The sequence below is a fragment of the Piliocolobus tephrosceles genome, chromosome 13 (genome assembly GCF_002776525.5).
Source record: "Piliocolobus tephrosceles isolate RC106 chromosome 13, ASM277652v3, whole genome shotgun sequence".
Classification (NCBI taxonomy): domain Eukaryota; kingdom Metazoa; phylum Chordata; class Mammalia; order Primates; family Cercopithecidae; genus Piliocolobus; species Piliocolobus tephrosceles.
The window spans coordinates 92,397,533-92,413,902 of NC_045446.1; the positions used below are offsets into that span (position 1 = coordinate 92,397,533).

The window sequence follows — 16,370 nt, forward strand, 5'->3', positions numbered from 1 at the left end:
CGTCCCAAATTTCTGTGAGAATGTCCTATTTTTTTTTTCTCATACCTCTTCTATTCTGTAAATTATTTCTGTTTTTTCTGGGATGAATTTTTTTGGTATCACCTTTTCTTTTCACAAGCTATTATTTTGTTCCCCATTTCATTTTAATAAGAGGCGTGGAGACTAAAGCAATTCCATCTTGGATGTTAATCTACCATGTTAATTTCTCATTAACTGGGGTTCTGGGAAGGCCTCCAAGATTTCCAGCTTATTTATTATTCCTTGTGTAAGAGTAGGTACTTAACCATAAATTTCTGGTCAAAACAACCTTGATGTTACTGTGCTACAGTTGTCCTACCTGTCCCTTCTGAAGTATGTATACCTTTTCCCTATGGCACGTGACTACTGGTTCTGCGGGTAATGGTGCAGGAAGCTACCCTCTCATCTTATGGCTGCCCAAGATAAGGCTTCTGTTCATAAGTCACTGTTGAATGTTTCTTTCTGAGAAACTGGATTTGTCAGTCTCTTTCTTCAGTCCCACAGGTTCCTCAGCCTTTGTGGGTAGATTTGCCTATACCTGTCCACCACAGAACAGTGCAATAAGAAAGCTGACTAGGGGCTTGGTGTCCGTGGATGTTCTTGTTCACTGGTACATTTAAGTTAGGATAAGCAGATGGATGGAGATTTCCCTATTCCCAGCCTCAAAGCCCAAATATGGATATTTTGTTCACAGGCACAGAGCCAATTTAAATGTCCTGTTCTCTCTCAAATTTTTTAAAAATCTTATTTAGCAAAGAACCCTTTGCTATTTTGCCTGGAAGTGAACATCTGGCCCTCTGCCATTTTTGTTAAAGGGGTGAAATGAAGTTAATTGTCTTATATGCATGTACACGTACACAGTTAATTCCCTGATATCATTTTTCACCCTGCCTTCATTAAACCTTCTAACTGAGATTTCAGAGCCTCTCAGGAATTGGACAATTTAACTCCCATTTTCACTGTAGGCCTCTTTGTACATCCTAGGCTGAGGCTGATATGTTTTGTGTATCAGCTGTATTAGATATTACAGAAATTGATTGAAATCCCTTGTCCATTGCAGACCTCCTCCTGTTCTGTTTTATTCCTTCACCACTGCTTAAATGGAATCTTTGAAGGGAGGGAAGACAAATTCATCTAAGACCTTTTTCTTAAACTGGAGTTTATTGACTTTAAAACTAGAAAAATAACAAGCAATTTATAAAATGCACCCAAGTCTTAGGGACTTCTATAAATACATAGTACCCTGGCTTTAGAATACAGATTTTTTTTTTTTTTTGAGACAGGGTGTCACTCTATCACCTAGGCTGGAGTGCAGTGGCGTGATCTCAGCTCACTGCAACCTCTACCTCCTGGGCTCAAGTGATCCTCATGCCTTAGTCTCCCAAGTAGCTCAGATTACAGGTGCCTGCCATCACACCTGGCTAATTTTTGTATTTTTAGTAGAGAGGGGGTTTTGCTATGTTGGCCAGGCTGGTCTTGAACTCCTGACCTCAAATGATCTGCTTACCTTGGCCTCCCAAAGTGTTGTGATTACAGGCATGAGCCATGTGCCCAACCAGAATTCAGGTGTTTTTTTATTTCTTAAAATATGGCAATCTTTTCCTCAAATAAGTGTCAAAAACAGGCAATGTCACCTTAATCTCTTACTGGTTTTTCTTTCTCATGGGATGGTACAGAATTAGAGTATGATAGTGTCCTGGGTGAAAATGGTAGAAGGGATGCTAAGTATAATACAATGAAATAGTTTATTCTCTTTAGCTCAGTGGTTCTCAACTGGGGACTATTTTTCCTCTTGGAGGATATTTGGTACAGTCTGAAGACTTTTTTGGTTGAGAGAACTGAGGATAGTCTACTGGCATCAGTGCATAGAGGCCAGGGGTAACTGCAAGCATTCTTTTTTTTTCTCTCTTTTGAGACAGGGTCTTGCTCTGTTGCCCAGTCTGGAGTGCAGTGGTACAGTCATACCAGACTGCAGCCTTGACCTCCTGGACTCAAGCAATCCTGCCACCTCAGCCTTCCAAGTAGCTGGGAGCACAGGTATGTACAACCATGCCTGGCTAATTGTCAAATTTTTTGTAGAGATAAGGTTTTGCTATGTTGCCCAGGCTGGTCTTTAATATCTGGGCTCACACAATGTGCTTGCCTTAGCCTCCCACAATGCTGGGATTATAGGCATGAGCCACTGTGCCTGGCCTAATATTCTTAATACATAGGACACAACAAAGAATTATATAGTCAAAAATGCCAATAGTACTGAGGTTAAGGACTTTTTCTCTTGTGCAACAATGTGAATATACTTAACATTACTGAACTGTACATTTAATGGTTGAGATGGCAAATTTTATGTTAAATGTATTTTACCACAATTAAAAAAAATGGGTCCTTATTTACTAGGAAAAATTTCTGTTTACCAGTTAGTTTTATGCTATTTGATCAGAAAAAGAACGTTTTATTTACTTCTATGCTCTGTTAGAGCTTACTTCATTGTGAAGATTGAAGTATGTGGTGAAATACAGAACGGAGCCCGTATGTGCAGATACCCTAGGAAAGACAACTAAGCTACTGTGCCAGGGATTGCAAACCACAGACATGAATTAACTATGGATAACTTAAGCAATAGACAAAATGTATCGGAAGGCAGTGCAGTCAGTTGTAAATCTGGACGAGAAGCCCTACACCTAAGCTATGAGAAGGACAGGGCCCAGGGCAACTTTGGGGAATCTGTCTGGGTGCAGGATTCAATAGGCAGTGTCTCCAGAGCCCCATGGCCAGTTTGAATCCACCTATAATCCCTCCAGTGTTTTTGGGAGACAGTGTCTGATAGGACAAGCTTGGGTCCTGTGCTCTTCTCTCAGCCCAGGCAGCCTGTGGCAACCTATGTGACATCTCATGAAGATTGTACACAAAGGGAAAAGGCAGTTTCTTGTCTCCAAAAGTAGGGTGATGCGCAGGTTAAAACAATAGATATCCACTTTAGCTGCAAGATAGATACTGCCTCCTGCTGTCCAAAATCAAAATACAAAGAGTTAAACAACAAAATGCTTAAATCACCACTTTTGCTTACTGTGAACCTTAGAGAAATCATTTAATCTCTGTTTTGTCTTCTACAAAAGGAAGAACTTGAATTTAATGACATAACTCCCTTTTCATTCCAGCATCATATATATATATATATATATGCATTTCCTTATGTTTTAAAAGGGTCTTTGAACTCTTGTTCACATACACTTTATATTTTGCCTGGATTGTGGATTCTCCTCTCATTTGATCTATTCTAGGAATGGCTTCCTAAGGCTGCAGGATAGTTCTGAATTTTGGGATACTCATCTGCTTTTAGGGTATGTGTGGGAGGGATACTTTTTATCGGTAAGAAAGTAAATTTCAATTGTTCATCTCCCTATAGAGAAAGACATGCATGGGTATTGGGAGTGTGCAGGAGGAGGAAGAAAGAGAAGGCTGAAATGGCAAAGCCCTTGCCAGCTCTGTTTTCTGCTAAAAGGTTAAACCCTGCACAGAGAGTGCTTCACCCAGAGAAACACAGTGGGTTTCTGTGTATGGAAAGGGAGGACCTGAGCTGAAGGACATCAGGAAAATGAGTTTCTGGGGAAGTAAGAAGGAGTGGGGTTTAAAGACAAGAGGAGTTGGGAGACAGGTGGTAGGAGGCTGCAGTCTACAGAAGTAGGTGGCCAGTGAGAAATTCCTGATCTGGGATAAGTAAAGGATTTGGGCTGGGTGCGGTGGCTCACACCTGTAATCCTAGCACTGGGAGACTCAGGCTAGTGGATCACTGGAGGTCAGGAGTTCAAGATCAGCCTGGCCAATATGGTGAAACCCCATCTCTACTAAAAATACAAAAACTAGCCAGGGATGGTGGCACGTGCCAATAATCCCAGCTACTTGGGAGGCTGAAGCAGGAGAATCACTTGAACCCAGGAGGCAGAGGTTGCAGTGAGCTGAGATCGCATACTCCTGCAAGCCAGCCTGGGCAACAGAATGAGACTCTGTCTCCCAAAAAAAAAAAAAAAAAAAAAAAAAAAAAAAATTGAAGGATGGGAATTACATCCAATTTTAGTTTTGTTCAATTTTATGAAAATTCCACTATTTATGCAAATCTCCAGCAACATCTACCTTCTCATTAAAGCCTTGTAGCACTGGTTTGTAGAAAGTTAAAGAGAACAGGGTGAGACCAATATCTGGGTTGGCATGGGGAAAAGGGAAGGGAACCTGGAGAGTGGCTGCAGTAGGAAAGGTTGCACGAAAATCAGGAAGTGAGGGGAAGGTAGGAACTTGGAACTGGAAGTGACGGTGAGGTGGTAAGTCGTAAGTTGTTGGAAATTCTCAGACATTTGTGGGAAGAATTGGACTTTCCAGGGGACTCAGAGTGAGAGCATGGGCCACAAAGGTAAAGGGAAATTAGTGTAACTTTGGGCCACACTAGTGAACAATAAAGAAGTGAAGCTCCCACTTTTCCTCTTGGGTGGAAGGGTGAGGTGCAGCAGAAGACCCCAAAATAGTGTGGTGGGATTCTTTCTTTGTCCTAGTCTTTCTTCTCATTGTATAGTATGTCTTCACTTGCCATAGAAAGAGTGCTCCAAAATATAAATAAATTTACCATGGAATAAACATTTTATTTATTTGTGTACATAACATTTATTGACATCTACCCACTGCTAGTATAGATGAGTAAGACACAGTCACGCGATAAATGAGTTTATCCTTAAAAGGAGTGAAAGACATTCAAAAACCAACTGCAATAACAAAAGGTGACATAATTGCTAAACAGAGTGGAAGAACAGTGCTTATCAATTCTGATTGTGCAACAATGATATAAAATCCAATGAATGAATGGATATTCTCCTTGAAGTTTCTATTTCTTTCTTGAATTACTTCTCTTTCCTATTGAGAGAAAAAAAAAGAGAACATTCTGATATGTAGAAAATGCATAAAAACCATCCTAAGATTATACAGACAAAGGAAGTGTCACAGAAAGTATAATCTATTATTCACTCAGCCCAGTTCTGTGTGCCTGGGACAAAGATTCTGAAGAACAACCTCCAGAGGCTAAGAAGGCAGGATTGACTGGAGTGTGGGCCCAGGGCTCAGGTACCTTTGTATCTTGTCTCTCCCAGTTTACTAGCTGTGTGACCTTAGGTAGTTTACTACTTAACCTCTCAGCATCGGATTACAAATCTGTAAAATGTGGATAATAATGTCTCATTGAATTCTTGAATTAAATGAGTCAATCCATGTGAAGTCTTGGAATACTGCAAGTACTCAATACATATTAGCTATTATTTATTTTTTGAGATGGAGTCTCACTCTGTTGCCCAGGCTTGAGTGCAGTGGTGTGATCTTGACTCACTGCAACCTCTGCCTCCTGGGTTCCGGCAATTCTCATGCCTCAGCCTTCTGAGTTGCTGGGACTACAGAAACACATCTTCATGCCTGGCTAATTTTTGTATTTTTAGTAGAGATGGGGTTTTGCCATGTTGCCCAGGTCTCAAACTCCTGGCCTCAAGCGATCCCCACCCGCCTCAGCCCCCCAAAGTGCTGGGTAAAGGCGTGAGCCACCGTGCCCAGTCAGGTATTATTTTTATCATTCTGAGTATAGCATTAGGAATCTTGTATCTTAATCACTTTCTTTGGAATCTATGTTTTCTGCTCATATTATGTTTTAGATTAACTCCCTACATTTACAGCCTACATAATTAAATTCTGTTTCCATTTGTCCAGAAGTTACTTCTTTCCACCTCTGACCGGGGTGCCCTTTTGTCTAATACTTAAGGTTTTAATGCACTAGTTTCTTTTGTTCCTATTAAATTTAATCAGTATGCCTCAGATCTTCTTTAGTCTCTTTGTATTTTTCTTAGGGTTCTAAAATATTTACAGACTGCTGTAGAATATTCCATGAGTTCCACAGTTTTCTGTAAGGGGAAGGTAGTATTTTCAGTTTTCTTGGTGATAGCTTTACCAACAATAGTCAACATTTTGTGAATTGTTTGGACAGGAGTGGTTCGTTAAATGAGATCTTTTGGGAATAGTTACATAGCATTTTCCAAAGTGCGTTCTCTGAAGTACTATTTTATGGGACTCATTAAGACCCATAAAAAGGATTATAATTTAGGAAACACTGGGTCAAACGTTTGTTCAATAGTCTATACTCTCCAATATTCTATGTACCTGAAATATAGTAGGTAGTGTTTCTTGAACTTATTTTTCCATAGTCTCCTTATCTGGGAATCACCCTGTAGGACTAGTATTCTGAGAATACATTTTGGGACATGCTAATTTATAGTAAATGCTAGGTTGAACTGATATCTTAAATCCAGTGTCTTACTGGAATATTTCTCCCTTGAGGACAGTCCTCTATTACGTGGAAGCACTTTCGTTGCTCATGTGATCATTCGAAGAGTCTTACGTGATCTTTTTGCAGTGTATTCTCTTCATCCTGATCTTTTTTACTGGCTAGGTTTAGTTATATCTGCTGATTTAAAGATGCCATTCTGTATTCTTTTATCCTTACTAGGATAAAAAGCTTACTGGGCAGTGATAGGCAGGGATATGTAGTAGAAAGAGTATGAAGTCACTTAGCCCTCGCTTGGAATCAAGGCTCAAGCACTCGGCAGTCACATGACCTTGGACAGTCCACTTAGTCTCTGTGAACCTTACTTTCCTTACCTTTATCCAGAGACAGAGCTTTTTATTCTTGTCCTTTGATTTCTTTCTCAAATTCTACTTTTGGTTGACTCAATTCAATAAATCCAAATCAGTTTTCTTAAAAAAACTGAATTTGGAACTTGATTAAACCAAAAAAGCATAGATTGGGACATGGGATATACATAAGTATCAAGACCAGGAATGATAAGCAGTTTCTGTCCGTGGTTAACCACTTTCTCTGCATGTGTATGCAAACAGGAATAGTAGGGTCACTTTTAATTATTTAGGGTTGAATCTTTAGGAGTGGGCAGCTATGAAGAAAGGTGTTTTGTCCCTTCAATCCACCCCTACAGGGGACACTCTCCTAAATAAACTACTTAAACTGAGAGAGGAAGAGCAGTGGGTGGCAGCTTGAAGAAAATCTTGACAATATCATTTGCGTAATTTTACCACATTGTACTATGTTACTGAAACTCACAATCAACATCTTGATGGTATAACACAGCCTAGTTATATTTTAAGTATCTAAGGTCCCCAGTTCCTCCCCTTAATAGGCTTTTTGATGTAAGTTTCAGTGTGGTTTTCCAGGTAAATACCCACTTCCTAGCCTTTCTTTTCCTACCCCACTCTAAAAAGAAAATGTGAAATCCTCTTATTTGAAATAATAAATATTACCATATAGTTTCTGAATGCCTTTAATATCATCCTGGGAGAGTTTAAAATTTTGGGGATCTCCATTTCCATAGGTCGGGTACATCACTGCATTGGGATCAGAAGAATGTCCCATACCCAAAGAATGGCCAAGTTCATGCGTTGCAGCATACAGGAAGTTAATTCCTACAACCGAAGAAGTGAGAAACTAATGATAAAAATATCTGCATATATTATGTAATATTACATATAATATATGATATCATAATTTAAATAACTAAAGAAAAATACCCAATTTTTAGCCCTTGGTAGCTTACTTATTTGTTTCTAGGCTTTCAAAAGTGGAGAGAGGTTAGAAGGATAATCAGAATAGGAGTACTTTAATCTCATCACTACTTCTGCTTCTTAAAAATGTGTAATGATTTTATTTGCTTCTTTCATTCAGGCAGCAATACTCTGCAGTGGAAAGCAAAGGCTTTAAAAGCACTAAGACCTAGGTTTGAAATGTAGCTCTACTGCTTACTAGCTGGACAACTCTGGACAGATTAATTGATGTTGCTGAGTGTCAGTTTCTCACCTGTTAAACAGAGACAGTAAATCCTGCCCTATAGATTTGTCATGATAACTAGAGTTTCTCAATATTTGGGAAGTCACAGCCATTCAATAACTGTTAGTGACTTTGGATATCAGAAGAGAAAAAGTTCACTTTGAGAAAGTGAAGATTGAAAGGCAGGATCTCCAGGCAATGCTGGGTTTTGTCTTTCATTTTGAGTCACTAACCTATATTACATATATCCTTTGCTCTCTTTCAAACTCATTGAAAGGCTTTACAAGTATGCGGAAGGTGTGAGCCTGTGAGTTTGAGGAGTGGCCAGAGTTCTGGTGATGTAGCATTGAATTGAAGGAAGCTGCCTTTAACCTACCTTAAGTGGGAAAAAAGAAGAATGAAAAGAATATGCCAGATGTGAATGGGAGGCAGCATCACAATTTTACATAGATTTTCAAAGCAAGGCAGCAAGCTATGGTGAATTCCCTTTGCCAAACACAAGTACAAATTTCCCTTTTAGGGCCAGTTGGTAGCCTTTTTTCTTTTTTTAAATTGTCTCTAATTGGGATTTTTATGCCAGAGTCTTCTGCATTACTTCTCTGATGTGCCTATAATATCCTACTATGTAAAATGATAAATATGGTAGACTAAGTCATGGAGTTGGTTCTTTTTGGAAAATAGTGCATAATTCCAGAATTGCATATGCTTCTTAAATATCATAGTTTCTACCTCTCTTTCTTTTCCATTTGGGGCATGTATTTTTTGGAAATATGAAGGAAGAGCTATAATTTATTGAATTATTAATATATTCCAGGCACTATATAGGCATTATCCCATTTAATTTAAAGAATCCTTGATGTGGGAACTATTTATATTCCCATTCCACAGAGGAGGAAACTGAGGCTCAGAGAAATTCAATAACTTGCCCAATGACACAGAGTAATTGGTAGATGTACAGCAAATTGGACCAGTGCTGCTTCACTCCATAGCCTGAGTGTCCATCTTCTGTATGTGTAGCATTATGAGTATATTACATGAAATAATGCATTTCAGGCATATAGTACAGTGTTTGGCACTTAGCAAGGGCTCAATACTTATTATAAATTAAAATAATTATTTAACTTAGTGTAAGTCCAGGATTTTAAAAAGGATGTGGAGTAGAAGAGACATGAGATGCTATACCTAGACTTCTACCATCTGTCCAGCGTTCATCCTCATCGAAGTGAGCATCTCCTCCAAGACCTGGTCCAGGTGCAAAGGCATGAGCCAGCGTGTTTCCTGGCCCATCAAATGGGTATGGGTCCCCATGAGCTGAAAGAAAATGGAATGATTGTTCTTAGTGACTGATTTTTTTTCTCCAGTCATTTTATTTTTCAGTTTATATGATTATTGAGGCTAGAAAAAGCAGCCCAGTGCAGGCCAGGCACGGTGGCCCATGCCTGTAATCCCAGCACTTTGGGAGGCTGAGGTGGGCAGATCACCTGAGGTCAGGAGTTTGAGACCAGTCTGGCCAACATGGTGAAACCCTGTCTCTACTAAAAATACAAAAATTAACTGGGCATGGTGACACATGCCTGTAATCCCAGCTACTTGGAAGGCTGAGGCTGGAGAATCGCTTGAACTCAGGAGGTGGAAGTTGCAGTGAGCCGAGATCATGCCACTGCACTCCAGCCTGGGTGACAAGAGTAAAACTCCATCTCAAAAAATAAATTAAAAAAAAAAAAAAAAAAGCAGCCCAGTCCAAGTAGCTGGCATTTTTATACGCTGTCAGTTGCATTCACAGGGTAGTTGGGGTGCTTTCTTGGCCCAGATACTTTTTCCTTTCACAGAACCATTGCTCATCATTGATTATCACCATATATTGAAAGCTTACTGGATATAGGACTTAAAATGCAGTTATATCTAACTTAGGGTTGCATTTAAGCTTTTGTTAAATTTGACCACTTTGCTCTGCCAAAGGGTGGTGGGAGGGAGAATGAATATGAGTACTGCATTTGGCAGGTAATTTGTGCACCATTTCCTATGTTTTTTTTCCTTAAAAACCTAGCTTATTCTTTGTGGGCATAGTAAATAGGTCTCTTAGAGAGCCATGCTCAAGATCTCTTAAAATGGCTTTTGATAGTCCTTTAATTTGTGATGCGGAGCTGGTTATCTTCAAGGTGGTATGAGGCCAGTCCAGTTTATCTAGCTCTTAAAAAACTTGTAGTGCTATGATGAGTGCTTTCCCATAGCATTTTCTTCAGCATTTTCAATATTGTGGGTTGAAGTTCAAATTTCAGCTATAGTAGCTGGACAGTTCCACATAGAACAGACCTAAATGGGCAACGTTTTTCTCTAAAGTTGCACCATGAAACACTAGCAATTAAGAACAGTTTATGTATATGTGTTTTATATATATATACACACACACACACACACACACACACATATATAACCCATATACTAAAAAAGGGTTTATATACAAATATATACATATTTGCATATATTTGTATGTATTTTTATATATACATATATTTGTATATATATTATATATGTATTTTATATATACACACATATATGTTTGTATATATACAATATATATGTATTTATATATCTATGTATATATTTTTGAGACACAGTCTTGCTCTGTTGCCCAGGCTGGAATACAGTGGTGTGATCTTGGCTCACTGCAACCTCTGTCTCCTGGGTTCAAGCGATTCTCATGCTTCAGCCTCCCAAATAGCTGCAATTATAGGATGTGCCACCATGCTCAGCTAATTTTTGTTTTAGTAGAGACGAGGTTTCACTATATTGGCCAGGCTGGTCTTGAACTCCTGACCACAGATGATCCACCTGCCTCGGTCTCCCGAAGTGTTGGGATTACAGGCATGAGCCACCACGCCCTGCTGGATTATATATTTTTAAGTTCTTTAATATGAAAGTTTGCATTTCCTACTTCCTTGCCACATGAAAGGCATTAGCAACAGGTTATATACCACTTCTCAGTGGCCTCTTGAGGCCTTTGGAAGCTACAACTCTTTCTGTTGATTTAATATTGATGTTAGCTCGATATATTTTAAACATATAGTCATGTGCTACATAACGATCTTTCAGTCAACAGACCACATATACAATGGTCCTATAAGACTATAATGGAGCTGAAAAATTCCTATAGCCTAGTGATATAGTAGCTGTGATAATGTCATAGCTCAGTGCATTACCTTTTCAATGTTTGAATATGTTTAGACACACAAATACTTGCCATTGTGTTATAGTTGCCTACCGTATTCAGTATAGTAACATGCTATATAGATTTACAGCCAAGGAGCAATAGGCTATACTATATAGCCTAGTTGGATAGTAGGCTGTATCACTTGGGTTTGTGTAAGTGTAGTCTATGATGTTAGCACAATGACAAGATTGCCAAAGGTCTCATTTCTCAGAATGTATCCCTATTGTTAAGCAGTTCTTGACTGTACATATAAATAATAATTCACATTACAAAACAGGGATTGGCAAACTTTTTCTGTAAAGGATCAGATAACAAGTGTTTAAGCTTAGTCATCTCTGTCACAGTTGCAGCCTGACCCCAAACAGTCATAGATAATAGGGAAATGAAGGATCCTGACTGTGTTCCAGTAAAACTTTATTTACAAAAACAGAAGGTGGGCTGGATTTGGCTCAGTGGGTCCTAGTTTGCCAACTGCTACTATAAAGACTGGCTCTATATTACCAGATTATAAACATTATAATAATATTGCTGAATCTATCTATCTATCTATCTATCTGTCTATCTATCTATCTATCTATCTATCTATCTATCTATCTATCTATCTACCTACCTACCTACCAATCATAATCATATCTCATTAAAAGATTTTAATCCTCATAAGAAAAGAGCACTGATATAAACCATGAACAAACAAAACAGGACACAGGATTAGCCTACAGGAATCTTTCTTACCTCCTCGTGCAAAGCCAATCATGATGTCAGCAGTTCCCCATACAACTCTCCTGAAATGCAGGGGGATCTCTTTGCCCCACATGTTTAAAGCCTTTGACACTAATCGATCCACTGTAAAATGCGGTAAGTCTCGAGTATATGATACGATCCTAGTAGCAAACAAGAAAACAATGTTTGACCTCTTAGGAAACAGGCTTTATTGTTTTTGCCAAAATGAGCCAGAGCAAAACTAACCTGTAGGTGACTACTTTGGAAGTCCATTTTGGGCTATTTGGAAATAGTGAGTATTCTGCAACATCTGGCACTCCACATCTGGGCTTCTGCATTATTTCTATGATGCGGGAGTTTAACATTCCAGTTATAGGGAGGCCAAAGAATTTTTCCATCTCCTTGAGTTTGGCTTCTAAACTGTTGGCATTTTTTGTTTCTGAGTCATAGAGATAAAATCTCTTGAGATAGTCCTATTGAAAAGAGAGTAATTAATCTATAGTTCTTGTTTATTATCTTCTTTTATCTTAGAAGCTTATACATCTCTTGCCTTTTTGGTTCCTGTGGATTCAAATAATGACCTGAAGACAGATAATTACATAGTCACTGAGTAAAATAAGTGTGCATTAGTGAGGAGAAAATTTAATATTACTAATGAAGCACTGGCATGCCATTTCATGAGCAAAAGAATCCCTCAGTTTTTAAAAAATCCCTTTAAATGTTTTGGGCAGAAATACACTATACACTTTATAAAGCCCAGGTGTGTGTAAGAGCAATCAGGAAGCATGTACCAGTCTGTCCTCAGGGGTACAACTGGGACCTTCTCTCGGTGTTATCATAGACCCTGTGGGGGAGATCTGAGGTCAACCAGCCCTCTCTAAGGTCCAGCTGAGATGTGGTTCCAGCTAAAAGTTAAAGGGTCTTAAAATTTTAGCTCTGGGAAAAGATATTAGCAAATTATTAAGTAGTTCAATTTAATAATCTGGTGAAGGAACCAAAGCTTATAGCAACTAAATGATTTATGTGCCCAGGTTCACACCTTAAATTAGTAGCAGAACTGGACTTGACTTTCCTGACTCCTAGGCCCTCTTTTCCCTCTTTCTGCTCATTCCATTCCCAGCCCCTCTTTCTGCTGGTAAATCTCTAGTCAAACTCACTTTGGGAGATTGTAGTATACAGTAGGTCTCCCAGGTTTATTCCACACAAGGTTGGGTTCCTGGGAATTTCTCTAAAGGTTGTCAGTATCTGGATATGAGAATAGGAATCCAGCAGCACAAATACAACAACAAAAGTGAATGAACTAACAATAGCAACCTCACAGGAACATTTTTAAGCACTTACTAGTGCTGGGCACTCATGTATTTATTTTATGTAAACCTCATAACCACCCTATGAAACAAGTATGGTATTGTTATACCTATTTTATATATGAAGAAACACAGCTCCGAGAAGTGAAATAAATTGCATAAGATCACCTCGTAACTGAAGGAGCCAGTATTTGAACTTAAGTGTTCTAACTTCTATACATTAGAAACATGTGTAGGGTTATATGATGCCTGATAGTATTGTTGTTAAAATGACTTAAACACTGACTCACTAATTTGCAGTTTATTTTGAGTAGATGGTAATGGTTACCTGTCTTAGGACAGCTCAGGAATATGCAATTTATGTAAGAAATCTTATTAATATTGTAACTTTTTTTCCTGTTGCCAACAGTTGTCTCATTAAGTACAACAAATACTTATGTTCATCCATGACAATTGATAACTGATCCTTTATTTAAAAACAAATAACCCATTTAATCCCTTCTAGAGCTACAGACTTTACCAAGACACCCTCTGGATGTGAGATGTGGTAAATCTTTGACTTTTCGTGTTTTTTGTTAAACCTAGCTAACATCCCTCCGAGTAAAGAAACTCTAAGTTTCTGCTAACTTGCACTCTAATTAAAGAAACTAAATGCAAAGTACTCTTTCTGGAGAATTCATTAGGTGGAACCATATAAAATTGCTGTTTTGGAGATTTTAAAAGTTAAATACTAGTAACTTCATGTGGTTCAATCTAACTTATTATAACTGGAACTTTTTAAAAGTCTAAGTTAATGTGAATTAAAAATTGACTTTTCTTATGCTTAAAGCCTAAATTTACAAATAATACTTATGAGTAATCATCCCATTAGTTGACCAAATAATAATTAGTAGACTGCTTATATTTATTAGACTGCTTATTAAGAAGCATATTAGAAAGAACATGATTTTTGAACCAGAAACACTTGTCCTTGATTTCTATCTTTACCACTAATAAGTATATGAATCAATTTAACCTTGGTTTCCTCTTTTTATAGAACTAAGGATTAAATGTCACAATGTATATGTAAGTACTTTATAATCTACAATTGTTACATACATGCTAGTCCATTTTGTTATCACCTCATTTACTTACTAGAATACTCCATGTGGTATAAAACACATAGTATTATTTTTTTCTGCTGGACACAGGAGAAAACAAAGTCAAAAGTTAATGCCTTGTCTATCATCATTGACTTGTTGGAGAGTTGTAACTTCTACCCATGTTTTCTGACTTCAAATATCTCCATTACAAACAGTTTTGTAAATATACAAACAGTATATTTACAAGTTGTGTCTTAAGAGGCAATATTCTGTATGCTATAGAAAAAGAATCTCAAGTTATAATAAATAAAAATAAGAACTTAATTTAAACGTTTCAGGTATTGTGTTAAATGCTTGACAACACCCTCATTTGGTTGATACCAGGCTTATCTCCAACTTCCAAATTGGAAACCTGAAACTTACAGAAGTTTAATGACCTTCCTGAGTCTATCTACACAGTGAGTGGAGGGTTGGAACTCAAGCCCGATTAGAGCAGACTCTGAAACCTGCTTTTAATGGCTACTTGATGAAAACATATATTGCTTTTATAATCAGAAAAACTACCCCAAAGAAAATTCCACTGCAATGCTAACATGGGAAGGGAAATAATTGAAAAACACATTTCTTAATGTAGATGGCAAAAGAATGGAACCCTAAGTAAGTGGGCTGTGACATACCTGAGCCTGTTTCCAATGTAGCTCACTCATGCCTCCCGCCTCCCGAGGCAGCGGCAGGGCCAGGCTGCCAGGCAGCAGGCACACAGCACATAGCACGGTGAGTCGCATAGCTGCCATACAGAGACAATTGTTCTTGGACCTATGGTTGATTTGGTGTTTTCTGCTAGTGACTGCAGAAATTTATATAGCTTCTGAGCCTCGAATGTGGAAATAGGTGACTCATTTGAGTGTTTTCTTTCTTTTTAGAGTCTACAGAACTTTGAAAGTATGTGTTATTTTTCATTAACTAAAACGAGGAAGTATTACATCCTTATTGGCAGGAAGCACACAATGTATTTGTCTTTCAAAGGATTTTTTTTCTGTCTGCCGCATAAATTGAATCCATGAGAAACCTCATTTGTTTGCCAAAGGGAAATGACTGCTCACATAGGTCTTTTCAATTTAAAAATGTAGGGAAGCATCATTCAGGACATTATTGTACCATATATTTTTAAAGGATTTTTTAAAAATTGAAAGGCATGGAAAAGTGCACAAAACATATAAATAATGAAATATAATTAAGCAAATACTGTAACAGTCACCAAAGTCAAGAAATAGAACATCACCAACATCCTGTCGGTCTCTATAAAGGGGAAAGATGGCAGGAGGCAGATGGAAATGCCGCTGTGTAGGTGGATTAATGGCCACCATAGAACTGTGTTGTGTCCCCTCACCTTCCAGGTCCCTTGGCAGAGCAGTGATAATTTCCTTCTTTGGGTCTCCTTTTAATCAGTTTATGTCTTTTCTTAGTGGTGAACACTGCCTCTAATTCTTCTTGAATTAAACATGAAAAAATACCAAGCCAACAAAAATCTACAAGCATGGGCTTAACTGTTCATCTGGCTTACTTATTCTGCTTCTCATTTTATAGTAACAGGTTCTTCCAAAGCTAGACCTTCAACTTGGAAATCATTGTATCCAATTTTTTTCTTCCAATCACTCTGACTCTGGCTGCTACCCAGCTACAGGTAGGGATGCATTGGTCCTTAGTACACAAAATGGTTATTCTACGTATAGCAGTAAGAATCCATTACCTACAGATTTAGCCCAATGACTCTATTCTTACCAAAGATGAAACTGAGGCCAAGATGACAATTTAACTTACTATACTTCTCTCAGCTCACACAGATAGTAGCTCAGTGCTTTTTCTATCCCACTGCACTGCCTATTCATGTTGTAATAGGTCTGTCTCCTTTATTACATTATACATTACTTGGGAGAGCACCATGGCTTTTGACTCTAATACATCATGGGAAACACTCCAAATATGCTGGAGATAAAAAATATAATTAATCACATGTCGCTTAAATTACATGGTAATTGAGCACTGTGAGCCAGCAAAGGTAAAATTTTCAGATCAGTTAATTAAATTTGCTCTCTTTACAGAGACGTCTTGATTCTGTATGGTCACAGTTTAACTAGAGTAATTGGTACCCTTAGTCAGAGTTTGACATATGATAA

The 16,370-nt window shown here is 38.2% G+C and overlaps 1 protein-coding gene across 1 annotated transcript; it reads right to left on the bottom strand.

Moving 5' to 3' along the window:
* Nucleotides 1–4,621: 4,621 nt before the first annotated feature.
* MMP7 (matrix metallopeptidase 7) lies at nt 4,622–15,024 on the bottom strand. Its single transcript, XM_023208011.3, has 6 exons — nt 14,871–15,024; nt 12,051–12,277; nt 11,817–11,965; nt 9,056–9,184; nt 7,351–7,512; nt 4,622–4,914 (listed from the first exon to the last, which is right to left on the bottom strand). Exons 1-6 carry the CDS (start codon nt 14,985–14,987, stop codon nt 4,886–4,888), a joined length of 813 nt encoding a protein of 270 aa, XP_023063779.1. The 5' UTR covers nt 14,988–15,024; the 3' UTR covers nt 4,622–4,885.
* Between the last annotated feature and the right edge of the window lie 1,346 nt (nt 15,025–16,370).